This window comes from Haplochromis burtoni, unplaced genomic scaffold (assembly GCF_018398535.1).
Source record: "Haplochromis burtoni strain Fernald_Lab_line unplaced genomic scaffold, NCSU_Asbu1 Contig_479, whole genome shotgun sequence".
Taxonomy (NCBI): domain Eukaryota; kingdom Metazoa; phylum Chordata; class Actinopteri; order Cichliformes; family Cichlidae; genus Haplochromis; species Haplochromis burtoni.
Window position 1 is genome coordinate 57,812 of NW_024582840.1, and position 24,123 is coordinate 81,934.

A 24,123-nucleotide genomic window follows, 5' to 3' on the forward strand; every position below is an offset into this window, starting at 1 on the left:
TACACCTGGTACAAGGAGGATGAAGACTCACCTAAAGCATCAGGACACAACTTCACCATCAGCAACATCAGACCTGAGCACAGTGGGAGTTATTACTGTGTGGCCCACAACAACAGAGGACGTCATAATGTCACCTTACAGCTGACTGTCAGGGAAGGTACATTTTTTATTTCACTTACTCATTTGCTCATAGATGTCATAACCCACTATATACAATAATGTGTGTGGTAGTAATGAGCAGCTCATGGCATTGTTTATAATCAGTGCATGGACACACTAAACAATAATAGCAAACTATTCACAATCACTCGGAGTTTAACTTATACAAATCTATTAATATGGTGAGATAACAATAATGCTCACAAAACAAACAAACAAATCAAGCAGTCCATCAATTACAACTTAAAAACCAGCAACATTTATATAGAAGAGAAAACAAAGCAAGGATTATTGTCTGTAATCCGTAATCTGGCTGCATATAAATACATGTTTTTATTTTTTATATTTGTTTTTAAATCACAGATTTCCCGCAGGCGGCAAAACTAGCTGTCACTGGAATAACTCTTGTGGTTTTCCTAGTTATTATATGCCTCTTGGTCTTTTTCCTGCTTGCGTGAGTATCTACTGCACATTAAAAATCACCCTTGTTGGTGCTCAGATTGCTTACTTTTAATTAAGTTTTTCATTCCTCCCCCTGACCTAGAAAAAAGAAGCCCTCAGCATTATTTCCTGTGCCTGGAAACAGACGGGACAACAACAACAAGGTGAGCATTTAATAACTGAGTGTGAAATCCTGTGAAACTGCATTCTGGTTATTCGTTAAAATTCAATTTGAACAGTCAAAGTGAAGTTTAAAATTCCAAAACACCTGCAGAAGAAAAGAGTTGAGCCACCCGAATTAGACTCATCCTTAACAATGTTTTGATAAACTCAAATGTGGCTGTAGTTCTCACAATATTCTCTGTAAATCAGAGTTTTCTGCTAAAAATGTCATGAGCAACTGAGACATTAATAATGTCCATTCAGGTGACATCACGACTGATAAACCACCCAGTGGTATCAGACCCCCTGCTGTCTGTGGCCATAGATGCACAGTGATTTAAAACTAACTTGGAATCTGTGGATGTCTAATCTAGCTGGCTCCATAACATTTCCTTGAACATTTTCTTGAACAGGTTTCCTGCACATCTCCAAGTCAGCACACAGGGAAGACAGAGGTAAGACTGAAAACCAGATCTGAACTGCAAAAGAACTTTATACTGAGAGTCAGGGTTGTTGAGGGGGAGCTCTGGGCAACGTTACTTATCTTACTTTAAATATGAGTATGAGTATGCTTATTTATCCCAAAGTTGGTCAATCTTTATAACATGAATATTTATAAACATAAATAAGTAAAATGACTGTAAGTAGAGCAAATGAAGGAAATCAGCTAAAGTTCAACAGGTTTCTGAACTCTGTGTTTTTTCAGTCTCCACCCAGTCACTCAGAGGAAGAGGAAGAGCTTAACTATGCTAGTGTCCGATTCTCAACGAACCAGACTGATCCCATTTATTACAACATCCGATCAGCTGGATCCCGCAGACAAAAGGTGAAAGAGGAGGATGAGCATGTAGAGTACGCTGCAGTCAACTTCAGTCCTGCCCTGAGGTAACCAGCACTAAGAATTTCAGTTGTATAGATGCATGCATCCATGTAAGGAAATCCAAGAACGTAACATTTACAGTGGGAAAAACATTTCATCCAACTGACTTCATAGCCTGAGGGTAACCGCTGTGGACTTTAGTGACTCTCTGACTGACCTGGCCTGCTGCTTTATACACTAGAAACATGAACTTGGGCACACATATTACAGCACGCCTCCTTCATCCATCCGATTTTTTTTTTCTCCAGAACTGTACACCAGGACAGTGAGGAGGATCCGTCTGAATTGTACAGCACAGTCAAGAAAATCTGATAAAAGCAAAAGGAAGCCGAACTGTGGACCATTCTTTAATTGTCAGTTCCTAATAGAGCTACTGGACAGTAGATATGATTCTACAATATAATTTTGGTCAGGCATTCATTGTCCCCTGAGGGTTACCGCTGTGGACTTGATTGTCTGATTTCATCTGAAGTTTTGTACTACACCTCTAGTTTTAACTTCAACTGATATTTCCTCAAAAGAGTGTCCAGATGTTTGGGGAGTAGAGGTTATTTTGTCATTTTCTTTGAAACTACTTGTTCAACACTGGAAAAAACAACAAGTCCATTCAAGATTTTTCAGGTTCTTAAAGTTTGGTACAAATATTCAGGTTATCTGTTGCTGTCTATTGCCAAGATTTAGTGCAAACCTTCATGTCCACCTTCTGATCCACCATCAGGCAAAAAATTCATCTCACACGTTTGTTGGAAGTCATGTATACTTGACTAAAATGTATATTTCTTTTAGTTTCATGAGACATAGGAAATGTTTTTGCACTGCAGCACTGTATGTAATAGCTAATACATGGTAAGCTTGTATTTATTAATATTATTAATATTATTGTTGTTGTAATACATCAGTATGCCGAGTTAAAGAGCACCGAGTTATTGGAAAAGAACATGCGTCCTGTTTCCACTCCATAGTAGTACAGAATAATATTTTACACATTTTCCACGATTCACTTTAGTTCTGTCTGTTTTATATTTTGTCTGCATCATTCCTGCTCTCAGTTGTTTAATTGTAATTTGCTTAAAGTAAAACCATCATTATTTAAAAGAACTCTTCTGTTTCCTGTTGTTAACTCTGATGGCGATTTTGAATGTTGTTTTAAATGCATTCTTTTCACACTGATTGTTTATAACATGCTTTACAAATAGAATAATCTTTACATCTGAGTTCCCGAGTTCATGTTTTTGTGTCAGATATTTCTGTTTCAAAGCATTTCTTGTGTTATTTCTTGTATTATATTGTAACCATGTGCCTTTGTGTGCTCATGTTAGTTTTACTTCATCTGTTAGCTTTTGTATTTTGTATATGGTTTTTGTATATGCTTCCTCCTACAGTCTAAACACGTGCAGTAAGCGGGGTTATGGTGATTTGAAATTGCTCCTAGGTGTGAATGGTTGTTTATCTCTCTGTATTAGCCCTGCTGGTGACCTGTTCAGGGTGTACCCTGCCTCTCGGCCTATGGTAGCTGGTATAGGTTTTAGTCCCCTTGTGACCCTGATAAGGGTAAGAGGATGGATTGATGTTAGTTTTCTGTCATTGTTGTTGACCGTCCTGAATAGTTTGTTGCTGAATACTCAGCTCCATCAGATCATCATTTACCCCAGTACTTCCTTGCCACCCTGTTTCTTAATTTGTCGTCATTTTTCATTTCTTATCTTCCATGTCTAGAGGTTGTTTTTGTGTCTGTGACTTAGGTTTTTTTTCTTTCTTTTTCTTTTGTTCATTGTTCTGCTGCATGATCACCAGTACATGACCACTTCCTGGATTTGACTAAAGGTTTGGAACCACACCTGTTCAAGTAGATGGAACAGTAGATAAACAAGAAGTCGGGGGGAGTCTAATGTCAAACCCATGTGTTATGCAAATGAATAACAGATAGATTTCAGTACACCTATTAGTAATGCAGCACATTGTTAAAGGGCATAGGGCCAAGTATAGAGTCACAGATTCATTTTTTCTAGTTGTGAAACTATGTAAATACAAATCTAACAAGACGTTTCCTGTACAAAAGGGGCAGGAAAAGAAATGTTATGAAGCTTGCATCTCTTACCAAGTTGCCTTTTCTTGCCTTTTACTGGCACGCTGTTTATTCTGCAGAGAGGTAAAGAGGAAGGATTTAGCAACATCTTAATCTCTTTGAGTGTTTGAAGTGATTAATCATTTGTTCACTGTTTACTTTTAACTTCTTGTATTGTCACTAAAATCACCGAGAAAGCAGCTGTAAGTCTGACAGCAGCAGAGAGTGGATGTATTGTTCTTGTCCTCTTAGTGTCCCGTCAGTCCATCCATATTTACACTGAAGAGCACTTAGCCTTGTTATTCACAGCTGGTTTAATGTAGATTACAAAAATGAACCAGCCCCGTTCTATGATGACTGCTGAGCAGGTGTGTGTCTGTGCATTACTGCCTCGTTCATGTATTATTACAGATTATGTTTAATCAAATATTTCATTCAAACTGTTTATATGTGTGTGTGTGTGTGTGTGTGTGTGTGTGTGTGTGTGTGTGTGTGTGTGTGTGTGTGTGTGTGTGTGTGTGTGTGTGTGTGTGTTCACATGATGTGATGGCTCCTGACAGCAATCACAAATACAAATAAAAATGCAATCAGGTGCATCCCACAGTGGATTTAGTTCTTGTATTATGAAGATAAAAGTATTAAAATAAGCGTAGGTGGAGAGTTTTCTACAGTCGCTGGTTTTACTGCAGGCCTGTGCATGTTATCATGTCTGTGGTCTTATTGAAAATTGCACAAACAAGTTACAAATCACTTCCTGTTGCTCTGCATGCATCACTTTTCTTCTTTCACCACAACGAACATGACATGTTTCTAAGTCACACATCAAGCATGTCTCATTACTATCTTGTTAATCTTCCCTTTCACTCTTGTTGTTATTCATCTGTCACAAATTACTCCACCCGGCCTGCACTCACTTCTTCATCTCTATTGTGCAGTGTTCATTTTAATGGCTGACCCCAGGTGTTCATATTCATCCACCTTCACTATTGCTTTTGTGATCCTTGCACGTTCACCTTTCCACCTGTCTCCCTCTCATTTATACATGTATTTTGTCTTGTCTCCACTGACTTTGATTCCTTTTCTCAAACCACCAGCATTAGGGCAGGGATATCTCAGTAGGTAGAATGGTCGTCCCTGTGATCGGAAAGTTGGGGGTTCGAATCCACTGAGCGGCTACCCTGAGGTACACCTGAGCAAGGTACCATCCCTACACACTGCTTATTGGCTGCCCACGGCTCCACTGAGTGAATGGGTCAAATGCAGAGAAAGTAATAATTCAAGCTGGTCCACTCGTTTCTCATGTGTTTATTTTCTATGTCATTAAAGATGTTTGCCATACAAACATTCCACTGTTGAAAAAGAAAAGTTGGACCAGTACTCAACTTTGATCTCTCAAAGGACTTTTTACATTTTAAGTCTTATTCACACACACACACACACACACACACACACACACACACACACACACACACACACACACACACACACACACACACCTTCATTACACTGCACTTGCTTGTCCTTTAAGATAAATTGATCTTAATCTGTGTTAAACAGCGAGACAACTTTAGAGGTGAAAATAACATCATTATTCATGCGGTTATCTACCAAGTCAGAGCCAACAAGAAGAGCACTGAATCAAGAAATCATATAAATAGAATCTGTCAGACAAAGTGAAGTAGGTTACAAGATCAAAGAAGGTCAGAAACAATCTAAAGAAATTCAAGGACAGATTTAAAATACAATCATTCATATCTATCGGTTTGTTAAGCTTTACAAAGCCTAGGGCTTTGGGACTCAAGTGAACCACAGAGAAAACCATTATCTACACACAGAGGAAACTGGGAAGAGTGGTGAAACTTCCCAGGAGTTGCAGGCTAAAATGACTTCATGAGTGCACTGACTACTCATCCAGGAGATCATGAAAGAACCCAGAGAAACATCTGAAGAACTCCAGACATCATTTTTGACCAGGACATGTCCTTCAATGCACATATTAAACAAATATGTAAGACTGCGTTCTTCCATTTGCGCAACATCTCTAAAATTAGAAATATCCTGTCTCAGAGTGACGCTGAAAAACTAGTTCATGCATTTATTACTTCCAGGCTGGACGACTGTAATTCATTATTATCAGGATGTCCAAAAACTCACTGAAAAGCCTTCAGCTAATCCAAAATGCTGCAGCAAGAGTCCTGACAGGGACTAGAAAGAGAGAGCATATTTCTCCTGTTTTGGCTTCCCTTCATTGGCTTCCTGTTAAATCCAGAATTGAATTCAAAATCCTGCTCCTCACATACAAGGTCTTAAATAATCAGGCCCCATCTTATCTTAATGACCTTGTAGTACCATATCACCCTATTAGAGCACTTCGCTCTCGCTCTGCAGGCCTACTTGTTGTTCCTAGAGTATTTAAAAGTAGAATGGGAGGCAGAGCCTTCAGTTTTCAGGCCCCTCTTCTGTGGAACCAGCTTCCAGTTTGGATTCAGGAGACAGACACTATCTCTACTTTTCAAGATTAGGCTTCAAACTTTCCTTTTTGCTAAAGCATATAGTTAGGGCTGGACCAGGTGACCCTGAATCCTCCCTTAGTTATGCTGCAATAGATCGTAGGCTGCCGGGGATTCCCATGATGCATTGAGTTTTTCCTTTCCAGTCACCTTTCTCACTCACTATGTGTTAATCAGACCTCTCTGCATTGAATCATATCTGTTATTAACCTCTGTCTCTCTTCCACAGCATGTCTTTATCCTGTCTTCCTTCTCTCACCCCAACCGGTCGCAGCAGATGGCCGCCCCTCCCTGAGCCTGGTTCTGCCGGAGGTTTCTTCCTGTTAAAAGGGAGTTTTTCCTTCCCACTGTCGCCAAAGTGCTTGCTCATAGGGGGTCATATGATTGTTGGGTTTTTCTCTGTATCTATGAAGCACCTTGAGGCGACTTTTGTTGTGATTTGGCGCTATATAAATAAAATTGAATTGAATTGAATTGAATTTTCCTCTGTTATGGTCAGATTTCGTGGTTCAACAATAAGAACGAGACTGAACAAAAATGGCATCCATGGCAGAGATCCAATAAGAAAACCACTGCCACAATAACTTGTCTCACATTTGCCACAAAACATCTGACTCCAGGGAAAATATTGTGTGGACTGACGAGACAAAAAGTTTAACTTTTTGGAAGGTTTGAATCATGTTACATCTGGTGTCAAATTAAAAGCATGTTATAAATCAACATCATAAAAACAGTCAAACATGGTGGTGTTAGTGTGACGGTCTGGGCTGCTCTGCTGCTTCAGCTTTCTACCAGAAAATCCAGCCATCATTTTGTGCCTGAAAACACAAGCTAAGTTTGGTCATGTAGCAATGACCCACAGCAGACCAGAAAGTGATGGCATAATGAAAGTCCAGACCTAAAGCCAATTAATATGCTTTGGATTGGACTTATTGGCCATTCATGATCGTAAAAACTTCCAGTGTGGCTAAATTAAACAATTCTGCAAAGAAGGGTAAGCAAAAGAATTCCTCCACAGTAATGTGAAAAATAGTTTATGGGGTTTTCAAATAGGGTCAGGTAGGTTTGAATAGCCTTTTACCCCTTAATAAAAAGATAATTTTAAAAAATGCATTTTATAATTATGTGTATTTTCTTTGTCCAGCATAAAAATTAAGTTGATCTCAAACATGTAAGTATGACAAATATGCAAAACAAAGAATAATTACACATCTCTCTCTGCGGTTTATACTTCTTCATTCTTGTTCAAAGTTATGGTAACTGGCAAGACTCTCACTTCCCTTTTCACAGAGAAAACTAAATATAGATTGAAAGAATTTATCAGGAGTACACAGTAAGTTGAGCATACAAAATTATTTCCTTTTTTTTTGCCACAAAATTGTGTGCGACAGCTGCCCTGACACCTCTACAGCCTGCAGGCGTTGACCGACAGTTCGTTGGCAGTGTCGCTTAGACTCCTGCATTTAGCTTGCAGGCTGGGGTGGCTGGAGCACTCTGCGGGTGAAGGCCAGCGCTCCACCCAGGTGTCCTTCCCCAACACGTAGATGAACCTGACACACAAAATGAAAAAAGAAAGAAAGACAGATGGCAAGTTAACAAGTAAGAGCACCCAAGTGTCTCATAGTAAACTTGTCCTCTCATAGTTCCCAATTTGAATCAACACAAAATTATTTGTAAGCATTTATTTTTCCTGTTCTGCTCACTTGTTGTTTTCAGTATCAACATTCCACTGGTCGTCCTTGGGGCCAATGATGAGGTATTGGGAGCCCTGCTTCAAGTCTAGTCCATCTCTGCAACCTCCGTGAGACATGAAGATCCTCGTCTGACCCGCTCCAACTCCACCCTCCAGACCTGAGTGGGAGAAGAACAAATATGATAAGCCTTCATTTGTCTTTGAGTTACAAGAATGCACAAGCAGCACTTCATAAATGGGGTCACCAAATAATGAAAAAGTTAACTGGACCACATCATTCCTCTATTGCTCGCACTGAAAAGACTGAGAGGTGAAAGCCAGTCACTACTAGGACTCACCCAGTTTGATAACTTGTGTGATCTCCATCTCATATTTGTCGTAGTAACTCTGGATGACATTCAGCACCTTCACCTGGAAAACTAAAACACAGTAGCAACCAAACCTGAGCATCATGAGCAAATTACTCTAAAATTAATCGGACTCTTAAATGGGTGAGGCACTGTTTCCATATATTAATAGTAACTGCTTCCACGACAAAATAATAATAGCATTACTAACAAAAGGGGGAGGTGACAGTTTCCCACCCTTTTCCAGTAAGATACTAAACTGAAATTCTGTATGATGCCCTGGGGAGTTGCTATATGAGCGATTCATGGTCCACATGGTAAATGAGAGAAAAATAAAGCAGGAGAGCAATAGTGCCATCAGCTAAACTTTCTTTACAATGTTTTAAATATTACAGTTTCTGTGAATGCTCACATTATGCTTCCATTTATTACTCAAACAACATATTATTTGTTCCTACTCTAACAGCTGATGCGCTGCAGGGCTTATGTCATTGTTACTGCTTGAATAAGGGCATTTAATGTGGCTTCTTTTATTTCTATAAATATTAAAATCTTAATCTCTTCATCTAGCGGCAGTTTTGACAACGTACATCTGAATATTTTTAAATCATTTGAATGGCAGTCAGCCAATGAACATGCAAAAGTGTAAGCCTCCAGTGTGCAGGCATGCATGTTAAAGGCGCCGGAGTGTAAAAGCACATGTACCATGGTGTAAGCTCTTGCAGGCAAACGTCTCTCTTTCTTTGCTGGGGAAGTTTTCACTGTCTGCTTTGGAGATGCAGCAGTCACCTGGAGGTTTTGAAACCACGGGAGGTCAAATGTGCAGAGGTGGAAAAAAAATACACGCATCCTTTAATGCATTGTTGCAAATCCCATACTTTACCCTGTGTGCAGCGGCAGACGTTGTTTCTGCAGATCTGGCTGAGCTGCTCCTTGTTCTCACGGGGGGTGTAAGTACGACTGCAGCGGCGGTCTGTGACAAAGTGAGAGGGGAGAAATCTAAAAGCTTTAATGTTATTATTATTATTATTTATTTATCTTGGTTTTATGCGAAATATAAGGATGCAGTACAACTTGGCCACTTGGTTGGCTGCTCTCAGCCATGCAACATATGGTCACCTGCTCATCCCAGTGAGCTAAACTGCCGTTCCTTTTATAAGTATTTCTTATAATACTGTATCACAGAATCTCTGATTTTTATGTCTACAGCTGTATTTCCCAACCTGGGTTGTAATACTCGTAAACAGTCACTGAGGATGGCTGCAGGAGGCCAACTTTGAAGGTCTGCTGGAGTCTGAATATTAGGATCTCAGGCTCTTTGTGAGAAACCTACAAAGAGAAACAATGCAGAGCAGGGGGAATGTTATAAGACATACTTCTTAAAAATGGTACATAAAACTGACTTAAACTGGACAGATTTTAACTCCTCATACTCTTTCTTCCTGTAATCCAATAAATGAGACAGTGGTCTACAGCAGCGGTCCCCAACCTTTTTTGCGCCACGGACCGGTTTATGCCCGACAATATTTTCACAGACCGGCCTTTAAGGTGTCGCGGATAAATACAACAAAATAAAACTAGTACCGGTACCGAAAAAAAGAAGATTTATTCATAACACACATGAAAAGACCCAGGAAAACTGAGTTATAGATAAAAACGATAACAAAATAACGCTGAAAACCGATAAAAACCCTGAAAACCACACATTTCACACCTGTGCCTCAACTCTCATGGACCGGTACCGGTCCGAGGCCCGGGGGTTGGGGACCGCTGGTCTACAGCACAGTTACCTTAAACAGGTGGATGATCAGGGATCCCCTGTCACTCAGGTTATCTACTATCTGGAAGTTGTTGATGTAATGATCCACTGAGTTGGACAACTAGAGACAAACATGTTCAGAATTTATTAGTTCAATTTAAACAGAAATAAAATGCTGCCGTGTAGAAAACATTCTATAAAATTGTATTTAAAGTGTAAATTCACAATGCAATGCTGTATTTATTACCGAAATATGTTAAACCCATTACAGCCTTAGGTGATGCAGGGGTCAAACAAGTGAGCTGAGGTGTGCTTTTTGGTGTGATACTGATAAATTACAGTAAAGAAAATTGAGCTTGCAGCTTAACTTTCTCACAACACGCACAGAAAAAAGTTTGAATAAAACAAAATAAAATAGATGTAAAATAAATTCAGGTTTACTCTGTGTAAGAAAGCTAAAACTAAACTTGGATCATTTCTTAGCCATGAAAGCTTTGTTTCAGATTTTTGAAGCACTGGCCTAGAGGCTGATTACCATCTCCAGGTCTGAGTTTTCTGGGGTGAAGCCAGTGGGCAAACTGATGTCAAGAACCACCATCCTGACATCTCTGGGTCCTAAAGCCCTGCGAAAGAAAAGCAGAAAGCACTGACAAAGGATATGAAATCTAAATCTGAAAGGACCCAAATGATCTGATTAACCTCATGAGAAATGTGAGCAGCTGTTCTGAATCGCTGGATCAATAACTCACATTCAGTGGACCAAATGTTCAAAGAAAATTTATTACGGTCAGACAGACTCACATTTGGCAGTTTTTGTTTAAAAATGTGGTCGTCCCATATTAAAAAGTTGACTGTTTTTGCTGTTTGCTACACTTTGTATGAAGTAAAAGATATAAAAATACACTTTTTTTTCTTATTCTCTAAAATTTAGCAAGTAATTGTATCTTACCTCACTTTGATGGTGATCTGATAGGACTTTTCTACATCTGCTGGAGGCTTTTCTGTTATGAGATGGAGGAAAAGTGTTATTAAATATGTAATCCATAAAGCTTGCTGAAGATACTTGGTGTGTATATGTATTGATAGTTTTTTTATGTATATGTTTGTCATATTGCAGTTGCTGTCTTTTCTACTGTTTTTTAAAAAAAAAAATCAGATGTTTGATTTCACACTGGATGCCGTTCATGATTGAAACCTCCCATTTACTAGCACACTGGCTTTTACCTCCCAAGGTAGGGTTTGTGTCCCCTCCAGGTCTTGAACTGGGGATCTTTCATATGTAGAAAGTTTTAAAATTATTTTTTAAAAAGCCACATAAATGGTCCTCCTTGGGGCCTATGATGTTTGTATTAATGTACATACATCAGTATTTTAAATAGTATTTCAGCCATTCCCAAAATTAAGAATAGAGAGATTTTCAAAAATCTTCTCCAGCCCACGTACACCTTAAAATCAAACTCTGACCACACACCAGCCTGAGAGGAATTTCCTTCTTTGTTTTTATGTGAAACCTCGATCTGTTGATGACTGACTGTTTAAAGCTGATTCTCCAGTAACAGCTCTCTTTTCCCACCTAAAAGCTACTGTACAATTTGAATTCTTTCTGTACCAGTAATGACATATATAACATACACTCCAGATTCCATTAAAACATTAAACAAATAACATGTTTGTGTTACGGCAGGCTTGTAGTTTACAGTTATTTAAGAAAAGTTAAATTTGTATCTTTTGAACTAAGTCCTGTTTTATCTTATTTCAAAATATCAAGGAAATGAAACGTGCTGAAATGTGTTTCATCATTGTTTGACCCTTATAATAACTTAAACCCTAACACCTTACAAGAACATAAATACAGCTGGTAAAATAAGTATTCTGCCCCAGGGCAGCTGTGGCTACAACTGTAGCTGCCTCCACCAGTGTGTGAATGAATAGTGGAATTGTAAAGCGCTTTGGGTGCCTTGAAAAGCGCTATATAAATCCAATCCATTATTATTATTATTATTTAATGTGTCACCATTTTTCCAAGTAAATATATTTCTAAAGGCACTATTGACATGAAATTATCGCCACATGTCAGTAACATCCCAACACACCAACTGACATGTATTTAATGCCTCAAACAAAATTCTTTGTTGGTGATGAGAGCTTCAAGACGCCTCCCGAATGGACACGCTAGTCACATGCAGTGGTCAGGTGTGATTTGTTTCATTTTTCCACACAAACAGTCTTCAAATCCTGAGGTCTCTGTGGGCTCCTTCTCTGAACTCGTTCAGTAGATTTCTCAGCTGGATTCAGGTCAGGTGATTGGCTGAGAAACCAGCTGAGAGTTTCCTTGGCTGTGTTTGGGACGATTGCCTTGCTGAAACATCCACCCTCGTTTCATCATCATAATCCTGGTGGAGGGCTGCAGATTTTTATCAACAGTGTTATAGTACATGTTTCTGTAACATATTGGTCTAATGTTAGCTGTATAATTCATCTCATTGTTTGTTGTGTGAAGTTGGCACTGGTTTCGTGTGATTTTATGTGTCACATTTGCTGTGAGCCAATGGCTGTGATGGGGTTGGATTAATTGAAGGCCCACACTACAAACACTGCTGTGATATTTTGTCTCTGAGGTATGTTATATGACCAGAACTAAGATGACTTGATTTAAATATGTTGATGGTGGATAGTGTGCTGCTCTGTGAATTGTATAATGAAGATGGGGTGATATTGTGTGTCTCTGTGCAGGCCAGGACCTACTATATGCCACAGCCTAAAGGCAGAGTTGGGTTGCTGAGGTTGGAGTAATTACCAGCCTTCTACTTACAGGGTGGGTCTTGAAGGACAACTACTAATCCCAGTTAAGTAGTTGGCATGTAAAGTGCAACTGACTTGTGCCATCGCAGGCTCGCGCCTTCAACTGTGTGTTTTATACCTTTAGCAAGTGGGACGCTGGACTGTGTATCTCTTCATTTTTTTGATCATTGTACTAATAAATTATGTCAGAATTGTATTAGTTGTCATCTTTTGCCCACAGCTGAGACAGCTGGTCAGACCTAGAATATGTCTGTGTTCGATTTCCATTCATCCTTCCTGAAATTACATGAAGTGTGCCAGTGCCGTATGCAGAAAAACAGCCCACACCATGATGTTCCCAATTCCAAGCTTCATTGTTGGTATGGTGCTTTTGGTGCTTTCTTTTTCCTCTGAAAATATGCAGTGCCCTTTGACCTCATAACATTGTGTGTATTATGGTGTCAAAGGTCAGTTTTGACCACACTATAGTCTCCCAGTATATCACAGGCTTGTCTAAATGCTGTTCAGCAACTTTGAATTCAACATGCTTTTTCTTCAGAAATTGAGTGTTGCATGGTGAGTGTTCATGCAGGCCATGGTGGTTGACCGATTTTCTTTTTTCTGTAAGTCTCTGTAAGTCCTCCTTGGCTTTTAGACAACTCTTCTGAATTCTTTTCACTCCTCTGTCTGAAATCTTGCAGGGAAGATCTGGTCCTGGCCGGTTTGTTGTGGTGTTCTTCCCACTTCCACATTATGGCCCCAGCATTGCTCACTGCATTCTTCAGTAGTTTAGAAACTCTTCTGTGACCAATGCCATCAGTATGTTTTCCAACAATAAGGTTGCGACAGCCTCATATTGTTTTAACCCATCATGAGATGTTTCTTGTGTGACACCTTGGTAACGAGACACCTTTTTATAGACCATGGACTGAACCAGCTGATATTAATTTGCAATAAGTGGCATGATTAGTTCCTAATTACTAACAGATTTCAGCTGGTGCCTTTTAGTACCTCCACTTTTTGTTCAGTATTTTTCCCCTGTGTCATTTCTCATTATAACGCGTAACATCGTTTGATTTCTTTGCATGTGTAGATGTCAATTGCACCTTTAGAGATACATTTAGTTAAATTGGTGACACATTCAACACTTATTTTATCTGCTGTATTTGAGACATATAAATGGAGTTACCCTGGGACTCTTCAACAGCAACACTGAGCTCAAAGTGCTGGCAGGGCATTTTCTCATCCACCTCATGCAGCTGGTTATAATGGGTCACAACCTTGGGTCAAATTTCAGGAAGAGAAATCGATCAGTCAGAAACGATTGTACAGCCAAATATAGGTACTGTCCTACTATTTAATTTAATTATCTCTATTGAGTTTTATTAATAATCATTCAGTGCATTTATACCTCAAGTATTCCCTGTCCGTTTCCTTGAGCTCTGACTTCCAAATCAAGGTTAGCAGGCAACTGTGCAACAAAAGCACCGCAGAAGAAGAAAAATATTGGATAATGATGTTATTACACTCAGTGATGTTCTTAAATCCCAAATCATCGCAGTTCAAAGTTATGAAACTCCGCTATAAGCCTGGATTCTGTTTATATTTCTTTTAATGTCTCTCACCTTGGATGAGCGAGCGCCATAGGCTGTCCTTGGGTCAAAATGGTAGCGGATGTCTCTGCGTCCAGTGATCCTGATGTCTACATTCAGACTGAGGTCATCAGGAGGTCTCTTGATCATATACTCTGACAGTGCCTGAAGCACCACCATGGTGGACTGGAAGAGTAGAGAACGAAAAAACCCAACTGACAGCCTTCTGACAATTAAATCTGGCATGAAATATAATATCAACAAGTGAAATAAATCGAAATATCCTTTAACTGACCTGAGTAGAGCCAAAGCCGCCTCCTCTTCTTCGCTGGCTGTTCAGCCATTTAAAGGCTGCTGCTGCTTCCTCCATGTGACCCAACTTAATAAGAGCCAGCAGGGCATAGCCGGTCGCCTCCAAGGTGAAGAAGTGGTTTTCCCTATCAGGCCAGTGGCTGCCACCTGCAGCAGCGACAGAATTAGAGGGATGTTTTACACTTATCCTCAGTGCCTTTTTGATACTATTTGAATGCCGGCTTTAAGAGCACACAGCTTTAGTCCGTACAGCAAAAGTGCAGTGATTAGGGCTATGTCATACCATACTGTCTGCCATAACATCAGTACAAACTTTTACGTGATTGAAAAATAGTGTTATATGACAATATCAACGATATAGCAAGTAAACAGAATCCTGCTAGTAGACAGAAATTAGTTAAATTCAATTATATTGTATTTTATTTATGTAGCACTAAACCACAACAGTTCCTTTAAGGTGTGTTTTATTTTCAGGTGAATACCTTATAATAATACACAGAAAACAGCCAGATGACTCCCTAGGAGTGATTTGGCGACAGTGGGAAGGAAAACTCCCTTTTAACAGGCAGAAACCTCCAGCAGAACCAGGCTTTTTGTTTTACTGATGCTTTGCATGATGATAAACCAGGACTTTAAGCAAGTTTTAGTTGCTTAAGGTACATTTACTCTGGTAACTCAAATGAAAACAAGAAAACAAAACAAATCAAATTAAAAAACAGAACTATAATCATTCTGATTGAGGATACCTCGGGCTGCAGCTTCGAGTAATGGTTGATGAACATTGTGAGGTGCCCCCGCAAGAGCCAGAGCATAAGAGGTGATGGCCACGGTGTACGGTCTCCTCCCATTTCTAGTCAGTGCATTGGTCAAGTACTGTGTCGTCTTACCCATGGCATTCTATACCACATGAGTGGGTAGATGATGGGTTAGTATAATTACAATTACAACAAGTGTTAAAGAGACATTGCTGCTTGTAACTTACCTCCATCTCCAAACCAGGAATGACGCAGGTGATCCCTGCCTGCTTGGCCTCAGCTAGTGCGATGTGGACAAAGGCGGTAAGTGTTATCTCTGGGTCATCGCCACGGAGACCGCCCTAGAGGCGATGAGAGGGAGAAGGGCTTTATCGCAGTTATCAAAGATTTTGGGCAGAAAGCACCTAAAGTAAATTTCCTGGTTCCTTTATAGCACTTTTCTTTCCTACTGAGCACTCAAGGAGCTTAGACAACATTACCCAAAGAACTTCTATCTAATATTTGTCGATAATATAATCTAACAGTGATGATCCGATGAACGCATCAGAGGAACTCAGTATCTTTCCGAAGGATACTGTGCAAATTGCATGCAGACTGGAACAGTCCACCAACAACCATTCAGTTAGTACGGGACCTGCTCTACCTTCTGAACTAAAAACTTTTTAAGGGGTTATTCAGTATTTGAGACCTTCATCTCTTTCTCCCATGCCTTGTAATTTTGTATTAAAACCATCGGAATAATTCAAGTATTTGATTATTTAGAATTTTAATCACTGAATAAAAGTGTCTAAAATAATGGAAACTATTTTAAATGAGTTAAATAAAGTTGTTTGTTAGATTTTAAAAATGTACAAATGCTTAAAGTTAAAGAAAGAAAATATGTCATCAGAAAACAGTGGCATGCTACATGACAGCGTGCTTTTTCTGTTGATCATCAGCAGACAAAAGGATTATAAAGACTGGGCCTTTTTGTTGTATTTACATTCTACTTTCATAATAATCTCTTTCTTTTCAGTTTATTGATTTGATTTTGTTAGTCTTGGAAGTTGTGATTGAATAATAAAGCAATCATTTTGAAAGGTGTAGTTTTTACTTCATATATGTGCCTGCATGTATTTTATCCATCTATCCTTATGGGCTCAAATTGTGGTCATAAATATTTTGTACAATGTGAAAGGACCATAAAGCCGCTCTATAAAGCACCCCTCCAATAGCCAAACCCATCTGTTCTCCGATTGGATTGTTAAATTTGTGATTGACATGACATTGGCCAATCAGATGAAAGGAAGAAAAATAGGGTCAAAATTCGTACTTGTAACTTGAAACTTGAGTGCAGAGTTTCACACGTATTTTTTGGCTAAGTCCACACACAAATCTTTTTTACGCACACACAAATTCTTTTTACACATACAAATCCTGATTTACAAGTACAAAATATTTATGACCACAATCTGAGCCCATATATCCTACCGACAGTACAGATTCAGACAACAATTAACACTCACATTTACAGGTGTAAGCGATGGTACAACAGGCCATCTACCAATCAGAAGGTTGGTGGATTGACTCCCAGTTCTCCATAGGAGAGTCCACGCTGTGGTTGAATCTCAGATTCAGAGGGAACAATATAGTTTTTGCCTGGGTTATGGATCACAAGAACAGCTCTTTAATCTGTAAAGGATAAGGGATTCTGCCCAACCAGTCTACATCTTCTTGGAGATGCCTGGAGAAGGCATCAACCGTGTCTCTTAGGGGATCATGTAGGGAGCACTGTGGGAGGATGGATATCTAACCTGTTGTGCCATCTGGTCATGAGCTCTGGGTCATGACTGAAAGAAAGAACGTCTGGGCTTCTCTGCTTAGACGACTGCCCACAAGACAGACGGACGGATGGACGGATCAATAGACTGATGTTTATTTTCCAAGTTACAGTTTGTCTGAATGGTTTAAATTTGATAAACTTAGCTGTAATAGCTATCATAATGAAACAGCTTATTTTGTTATTACACATTGTGGTGGGGCGTGGTTTGCGGTGCCGTGCGGACGCACCTGCACGGCATCCGCAATCACGCCGGCCTGTTAAAACACGGGGACTCAGGGGTTGGTGTGTGTGTGGTGTGACGTGAATTAAATAAAGTTGGCTCTGAACGTTGCTCCGTGGTCCCGCCGTGCCTTATTCACGCCACATTGGTGCCGAAACCCAGGAGGCGGCACGGCGGGTCCGTATCGGAGCCAGGGAATGGAGGAGCTGGCCCGGAGGGTGGCCGAAATGGCGGCCGCCCAGCGGGAGCAGGCGGCGGAGGTGCGTCGCCAGCAGGAAGAGCTGCAGGACCGGTCCGAGCGCCACCTGGAAAGGATTGGGGAGCTGGTGGCGCTGCTCTGGGCCTGGGCGCCACCCCCACAAGTGTGTCCCGAGGACAGTGAAGCGGTGGAGGAGCCGTGTGGGGCACCTCGGCAGCCGGAGGTGGTGGACGAGTCACGCGGGGGTCCGAGCCTGCCGGAGGAGGAGGAGCAGCCGGGTGAAGGGCTGCTCCTGCCGGGAGCGGTGGAGGAGCCGCTCCAATCGGAGGCGGAGGACGAGGCGGGCGAGGGTCTACACCTGCCGGAGGAAGAGGAGTCGCTCCACCCAGAGGTGGACGAGGGGCTGTGCCTGCTGGAGGCGGAGGCGCAGTGCGGGGAGCCGCTCCAAACGGGAGTGGCGGAGCAGCTGTGCGAGGAGACGGAGGTCCCTGCTCCAGGGCAGCCTGCGCAGCCGGAGTTGGAGGCAGAGGAGCGGGACAGCCCCGCTAAGCCGGGGGTCGGCGGGCTGGCTAGTCCAGCCTCGCTGCCACCAGTCGATTCTGCGCGCCTGACGTCTGCCCAGCCGCCTGTGTACAGGAGCTCACGGCCATGCCTGTGGGGCCGTGTCCGCTTGCTACGCGGCCGACCTCCGGACCAACTTCGCCGTTGCCGCTGGATGCGCGGGCGGCCACCAGAATGGACGCTTCCCCGTCGCTTGGGCTGGGGCGCCGATGTTTTGGGCCGAGTCTCGCCCCAGTTCGGGGGGGGAGTAGGTTCGGCCAGATTGCTCCCCGGCCTCAATCGGGCGATGGGGGTATGTGGTGGGGCGTGGTTTGCGGTGCCGTGCGGACGCACCTGCACGGCATCCGCAATCACGCCCGCCCTGTTAAAACACGGGGACTCAGGGGTGGTGGTGGTGTGTGAATAAGGCACGGCGGGACCACGGAGCAACGTTCAGAGCCAACTTTATTTAATTCACGTCACACCACACACACCAACCCCTGAGTCCCCGTGTTTTAACACGGCCGGCGTGATTGCGGATGCCGTGCAGGTGCGTCCGCACGGCATCCGCAAACCACGCCCCACCACACACATTTATTGCAATTAAAGTTTTTATTTATTCTGTCGCACTCCATAAATTCTACATTTCTGTGGCTGCACTGAATAAATTTGTCCTTTTTCACATCTGATTTTCAGTCGTGTGTTCAGGCTGAGAGGTTATGCTCGTGAAGACGTGTAGTTTACAAGAGAAACGATACAAGGACCAGGAAATGAAAACTTTTCTCTCTTTGAGTGGAAACCACATAGATTACCAACCTCACAGTGTGAGTGTGTGGCTGTATACGTGCATGTGTTTCTCACCGTCATGGTAGTGCTGTAAACTGGGTTGTCCTCTACATACATTCCTTTATTTTCTCTGAGTTTGTTCATCACCAGGTAGACCAGAGGGTCGCACACTTGTTGCTTCTCAATGCCCATGATGGAGTGAGCCATGGAGAACACCTTTACCACATATGCTGTGATCCTGTCAATCACAATCTGTCATATATATGATTTAGCTAACAGAATAAATTTATCTATTTATGAATCTCAAACTGATTTTCCTCACTGACTCACTTCTGTACAGTTTGAAATAAACATGTATTGTTTTTGTTATGTGACACATGTAAGTTGGAAAATCACTACCGCAAAGACTAATAAAAATAATATTTTAGTGTTGTCAAAACTGAAATACTTGAAAGCTCTAAGAATGTAAGGATTCGTCAGTACCAGGTACTCGCTCCTTCCCTCCTGTAGGGCGGGTAAGAGCCGTCACGCCTTCTGTATGCCAGCTGATTGTCATAGCCTGAAAACACAAAAGAATTTCCTGTTTTAACCACAAAGACAGACAATAACTAGGTGTTCATATTCCAGCCTTTTGTGCTTAGTCAGAAAGTTTTTTGCAAACTGGTTTTAGATTTTTTTTTGCAAACCTCAGCTTTTATTGTAGAATTAAGCCATAGAAAATAAAAACAGTAAATCCCCCTTTCCTTCTTTTTTGTTCTTCGCTTTTTGCTTTCGTCTCACCTCTCTTGATGTACTGGAGAGCCTCTGCTCTGCGCTGCACACCTACGCTCTCCCAGTTGTCAGTTCGGTCTAAGTAGAGGGTGGCAATGAGGGGCAGAGTAATGGAGGCTAGGTTCTGCTCCACACAGCCACCAGGCATCCTGATCAGAGATCCCAGAGAGTCCTCGTTGATGGAGTTCTCAATACTGTCTGCTAACACGCTGCCTAGTAGGGAAAAATAAGTTTCATGAACAAGCCTCCTTCTTGGTTTCATTTTTGATCCTTCTCACCACTGACAGTTACTGACCTCTGACATTGATCAATGACTCAGGTTGAGAGTTTGGCACTACTGACTCCAGTTCAATCTTTCCAACACGGACTGTCTGCGTTCCTGTTTTGGATGCAAACATATTGACACCGAATTAAAAATGAAGAGACTCAAAGGGAGCAGATATAAATGTGAAACCTCATAACTTTGGTAAACTTTAGACCCAGTTCCATAAAATCTAAATAAAAACAGAATGCAAAGATTTGCAAATGTCACAAAACCACATTTTATTCATAATAGAAAATATCAAATGTGAAAATGCACCATTTTAAGAAAATTGTTATTTCATTTTGAATTTGATGGCTGCAACACAATACAGGACAGGGCTGTATTTATCGCTATGTAGCATCCCCTCTTCTTTTAACTACAGTCTGTAAAAGTCTGGTAACTGAGGAGACCAGTTGCTGAACTTTTGGGAGAGGAATGTTTTCCCGTTCTACATCCGAAATAACAGTCTGCAATGCTGGGATCCACATGGCCTGACCAACAACCCCAATGCCAAACGATGGCACCTCTCTTTGGAGAGTTTTTCAGTCTATCCCAGACCCTAGCTGTTCAACGGGTGTCCTGGGTGTTGGATTTTTTGTTTCACGTGTGGTTAAAAGTAGTTGTGGGTTTAAAGAATCGATTTTCCTGATTCAAATCGATTTTAGTTTTAGAAATCGCTCCCAAAACTATTTCAACAACCACCAAACAGCTAGTGTCAGCTTTGTTTTTATACATAGGCTAATTATAAAAACATGGATATGTCCTGATAAATGATCAGAATTATAACATTTCTGACTGTCTGAGTCAAATCAAATTGGGACCTTGTGAATCAGAATCAAAGCAGTTATAGAAATCGAGTCTCTTTTGAATGAGGTTTGGCACAGAGAAGATGAGGCAGGAACTAGTATGTGTGGATAGCTAAATGTATTCACAGACAGTGAGTTCGGGGACTGATCACATGCCAGTTATTACTGCAGTGCTGTCTGAGAGTCTAAAGATCAAGGGCAACCAATTTTTCCAACCCTGCCCCCTTGCACGCAGAGAGATTCTTTTTTTAGATGATGTTATGTATGATAACTGATGATAAATAAATGAGGGATACTAGAGCAAAATTTTTCTGCAATTTTTAGACTCAGTTTGTGAACTCTGTGAGCCTCCGCCCTCCTAATCTGTTCGTTTTAGAACTATTCATGTTACTGAGCTGCTACCAATAAACCCAGTTAGTCTCCAGCTGTTCCTTCAGCTGTTTTGTTTAGTACCACATACTTTTCCCACTTTTTTTGAACTGTGCTTCTGCCATTAAATTCAAAATGAGCTAATTTTCCATGAAGTACTAAAGTGTGTCATTTTAAACATTCGATGTTCTTATTATAACTCTATTGTGAATATGCATCTATGAGATTTTCAAGTCATTACATTCTGTTATTATTTACATTTTACATATTTGTCACAACCTTTTGGGAACTGTGGTCATAAAATAGGGAATGACACATTATCATACCTCACTGCTTACTCATCTACTTACCCCCCTCAGCGGATGGGTTCAACACCACACTCCAAACTTCAGTCTTCTGCACTCCATCGAGCTGTTTGTATCAGGAAAAAAGGTTTTGATTCAAGAAGATATGTGTTACTTATTAATTATCTTCTAAGCACACAGAAAATGCCAGTTTCATCACGCAGTCACTTACCACTACCCGTAAAAGCTTCTGGATACGGTCTCCTCCCGTCATGTCTCTCCCGAGCACCATCACCTCCAAGGGATGTTTTCCCACCACCAGCGGTACAATGGTGTAGGGCACAGCTATCGAAGAGCCAGCTGGCACTGTCACTTCCTGTGTGTGTCTGTCCTTGAAAGCAATGCTGCATATGCCTTCAGTCTTCATGAGCACCACCCTGACCTGAGCAGAAAGTGATCAGCCGTTACAGAAGAAGAAGCTGGTAATTTATGAGAAAGAGTAAAAGTAAGTCAATAATCTTACATGTAGTTCCTCAGAGCCGTAGTTATGGACCACAGCTTTTATTTCAACCTGTTCGTGTCTCGCCACTGAATATGGCAGCTTCAGCTCCACAAAGAAACGTTTCCACGCTCTGAAGTTGTAAGGCTCCGCAACACAGAAACCTGCAGATTCACAAGATGGTGAAAAACGTCTGTGAGGGATTAGGATTCTGACAATTTCTCTATCATTCGGGTTGATGATAGAAAACAGGATAGTTTGGAAACTTTTAATCGTGGAGCATTGTTTGCCACTGTTTGTTTTCACCTGGAGGTGATGGAGGTAGAGCACATTCACTCTGTTGCCAAGTGTGAAAGTATATTATTTTCTTTTGCTCTGAGAAATTGGTGGTTGACAGAATGTGAAAAACGTTGTCCTTAACTTTTAGTTAAACATAGAAAAGCAAAACTTCTTTTTTAAAATGGTTAATTTAAGAATTGGGTTAATTTTTGATTGTTGCCAGGACACGATATTTCTTATTAATATAAGACATCCCTACAAATCATGCTTTAATCTTACATGGTAGTGTAAAACTTGCTGTCATTTCCTCCTGATTAAACTACTGTAACTCCTTATACACTTGATTGAGCCAATAAAATACACACTGTCTGGAACAACCTCATAGAGGAAATCTGATCACAGTATCTTCCAAAACACTCTTAAGTTAACATTTGTATACATTTCTCACTGACTCTTGTTTTATGTTGTTTTTTTTAATAATATTTTATCATCTCTCCTTTCCAGATCTCTCCTGTCTCTCTCACTATGTCTATCTCACTTTGTAAAGTATTATGTCAATGTGTTTTGAAATACACTATATAAATATTGTGTATTATTACCACTATTACAAAAAAAGTGTTGTAACAGTATATCCATAATCAAACATAATGATAATTTTTAGATAACATCCTTTTTTGGGATTACACAAAATAACCGTTTTTTATCTGGAAGTTTAAACGTGTTTCCCATTAAAGCCAGACTGCATCAATTTCCAAAAACTGAGTCCCTAACCAGTTAAGCACTTTGATTCCCAGTTCGCTGTCATCTCACCTGTGTGGGGTGATGCACTGACAGCCAGAAGCCCCCATTCTGTGATGCTATCAGGTAAGGGGTCCCCCATTGTCAGCGAGGCCAGCCTGTTGATAAGATCCATGTTATTTCTTTTTATCTTACAATAGAGCCAAGCTCAAAACTACAAGTAGACAATTGCTATACTATATTATACTATGTAGAAATTTTGCATACTCAACAGAAAATGTGTACGCATAGATGTCTAAATATATATTTAAAGTAAGATTTTAAAAAAATAAAACTTTTACAGTTAATACACAGAACATTTAATTTTAAGTAAAGTTTTTCTTTTTTGTTTGTTTGTTTTTTGCTGTTAACAAACAACAAATCAGTGTTTAATCACTAACTCCATCCCAGTAGTTTGAGTCTGATCTATCATGAAGTCTTTATTTCAGAAGAATAACATTTGGTAATGATTAACTAATGAATAATGGAGTACACTGAATTTTACTTTCCACTAATGTCATTAGACTTAAATTTATTTATGAACTTACCACCTATGACACCAAACATGCTGTATATAAAAAATAAAGCACTGACTAATAAATTAACATGAATTAGATATTACTAATCACCTGTGTATATTAGTTATCATTGTTAGCTGAAACATACAGCGGGGAAAATAAGTATTTGACACATCAGCATTTTCATCAGTAAGGGGATGTCTAAGTGGACTATTGACACAACATTTCCACCAGATGTTGCCATCAAGCCAAATATTGAATTCATACAAACAAATCAGAACATTGAAGTATACAAGTTGGATCATATTAAATAAAGTGCAATGACACAGGGAATAAGCATTGAACACACTTTATTTAATACTTTGTAGAAAAGCCTTTGTTGGTGATTACAGCTTCTAGACGCCTCTTGTATGGATAGACCAGTCATCTGCATTGCTCAGGAGTGATTCTGGCCCATTCTTCCACACAAACGGTCTTTAAATCTTGAAGGTTC

General features: G+C 40.6%; 1 protein-coding gene and 1 long non-coding RNA gene across 2 annotated transcripts in view; one reads left to right on the forward strand and one right to left on the reverse strand.

The window, feature by feature from the left end:
• The first annotated feature begins 6 nt into the window (after nt 1–6).
• Nucleotides 7–1,944, forward strand: LOC102291311. The gene is made up of 6 exons (XR_317293.3): nt 7–157; nt 523–613; nt 704–764; nt 1,176–1,217; nt 1,469–1,647; nt 1,891–1,944. It is a non-coding gene; the product is annotated as an uncharacterized LOC102291311 (long non-coding RNA).
• Nucleotides 1,945–7,317: 5,373 nt separating this feature from the next.
• LOC102291707 (complement C3) overlaps nt 7,318–24,123 on the reverse strand; it is a 32,565-nt gene continuing 15,759 nt past the window's right edge. Inside the window, exons 22-44 of the mRNA XM_005946436.3 lie at nt 23,146–23,231; nt 22,081–22,220; nt 21,790–21,999; nt 21,624–21,684; nt 20,090–20,173; nt 19,804–20,007; nt 19,507–19,582; nt 19,099–19,261; nt 15,684–15,797; nt 15,448–15,598; nt 14,685–14,848; nt 14,423–14,575; nt 14,209–14,268; nt 13,987–14,077; nt 10,966–11,017; nt 10,552–10,639; nt 10,048–10,137; nt 9,481–9,586; nt 9,141–9,230; nt 8,963–9,046; nt 8,249–8,329; nt 7,921–8,068; nt 7,318–7,767 (exon numbers count right to left, since the gene is read on the reverse strand). Coding sequence (XP_005946498.1) covers nt 7,623–7,767; nt 7,921–8,068; nt 8,249–8,329; nt 8,963–9,046; nt 9,141–9,230; nt 9,481–9,586; nt 10,048–10,137; nt 10,552–10,639; nt 10,966–11,017; nt 13,987–14,077; nt 14,209–14,268; nt 14,423–14,575; nt 14,685–14,848; nt 15,448–15,598; nt 15,684–15,797; nt 19,099–19,261; nt 19,507–19,582; nt 19,804–20,007; nt 20,090–20,173; nt 21,624–21,684; nt 21,790–21,999; nt 22,081–22,220; nt 23,146–23,231 — 2,641 coding nt within the window. The 3' untranslated portion in view covers nt 7,318–7,622. The remainder of the gene's footprint in view (nt 7,768–7,920; nt 8,069–8,248; nt 8,330–8,962; nt 9,047–9,140; nt 9,231–9,480; nt 9,587–10,047; nt 10,138–10,551; nt 10,640–10,965; nt 11,018–13,986; nt 14,078–14,208; nt 14,269–14,422; nt 14,576–14,684; nt 14,849–15,447; nt 15,599–15,683; nt 15,798–19,098; nt 19,262–19,506; nt 19,583–19,803; nt 20,008–20,089; nt 20,174–21,623; nt 21,685–21,789; nt 22,000–22,080; nt 22,221–23,145; nt 23,232–24,123) is intronic.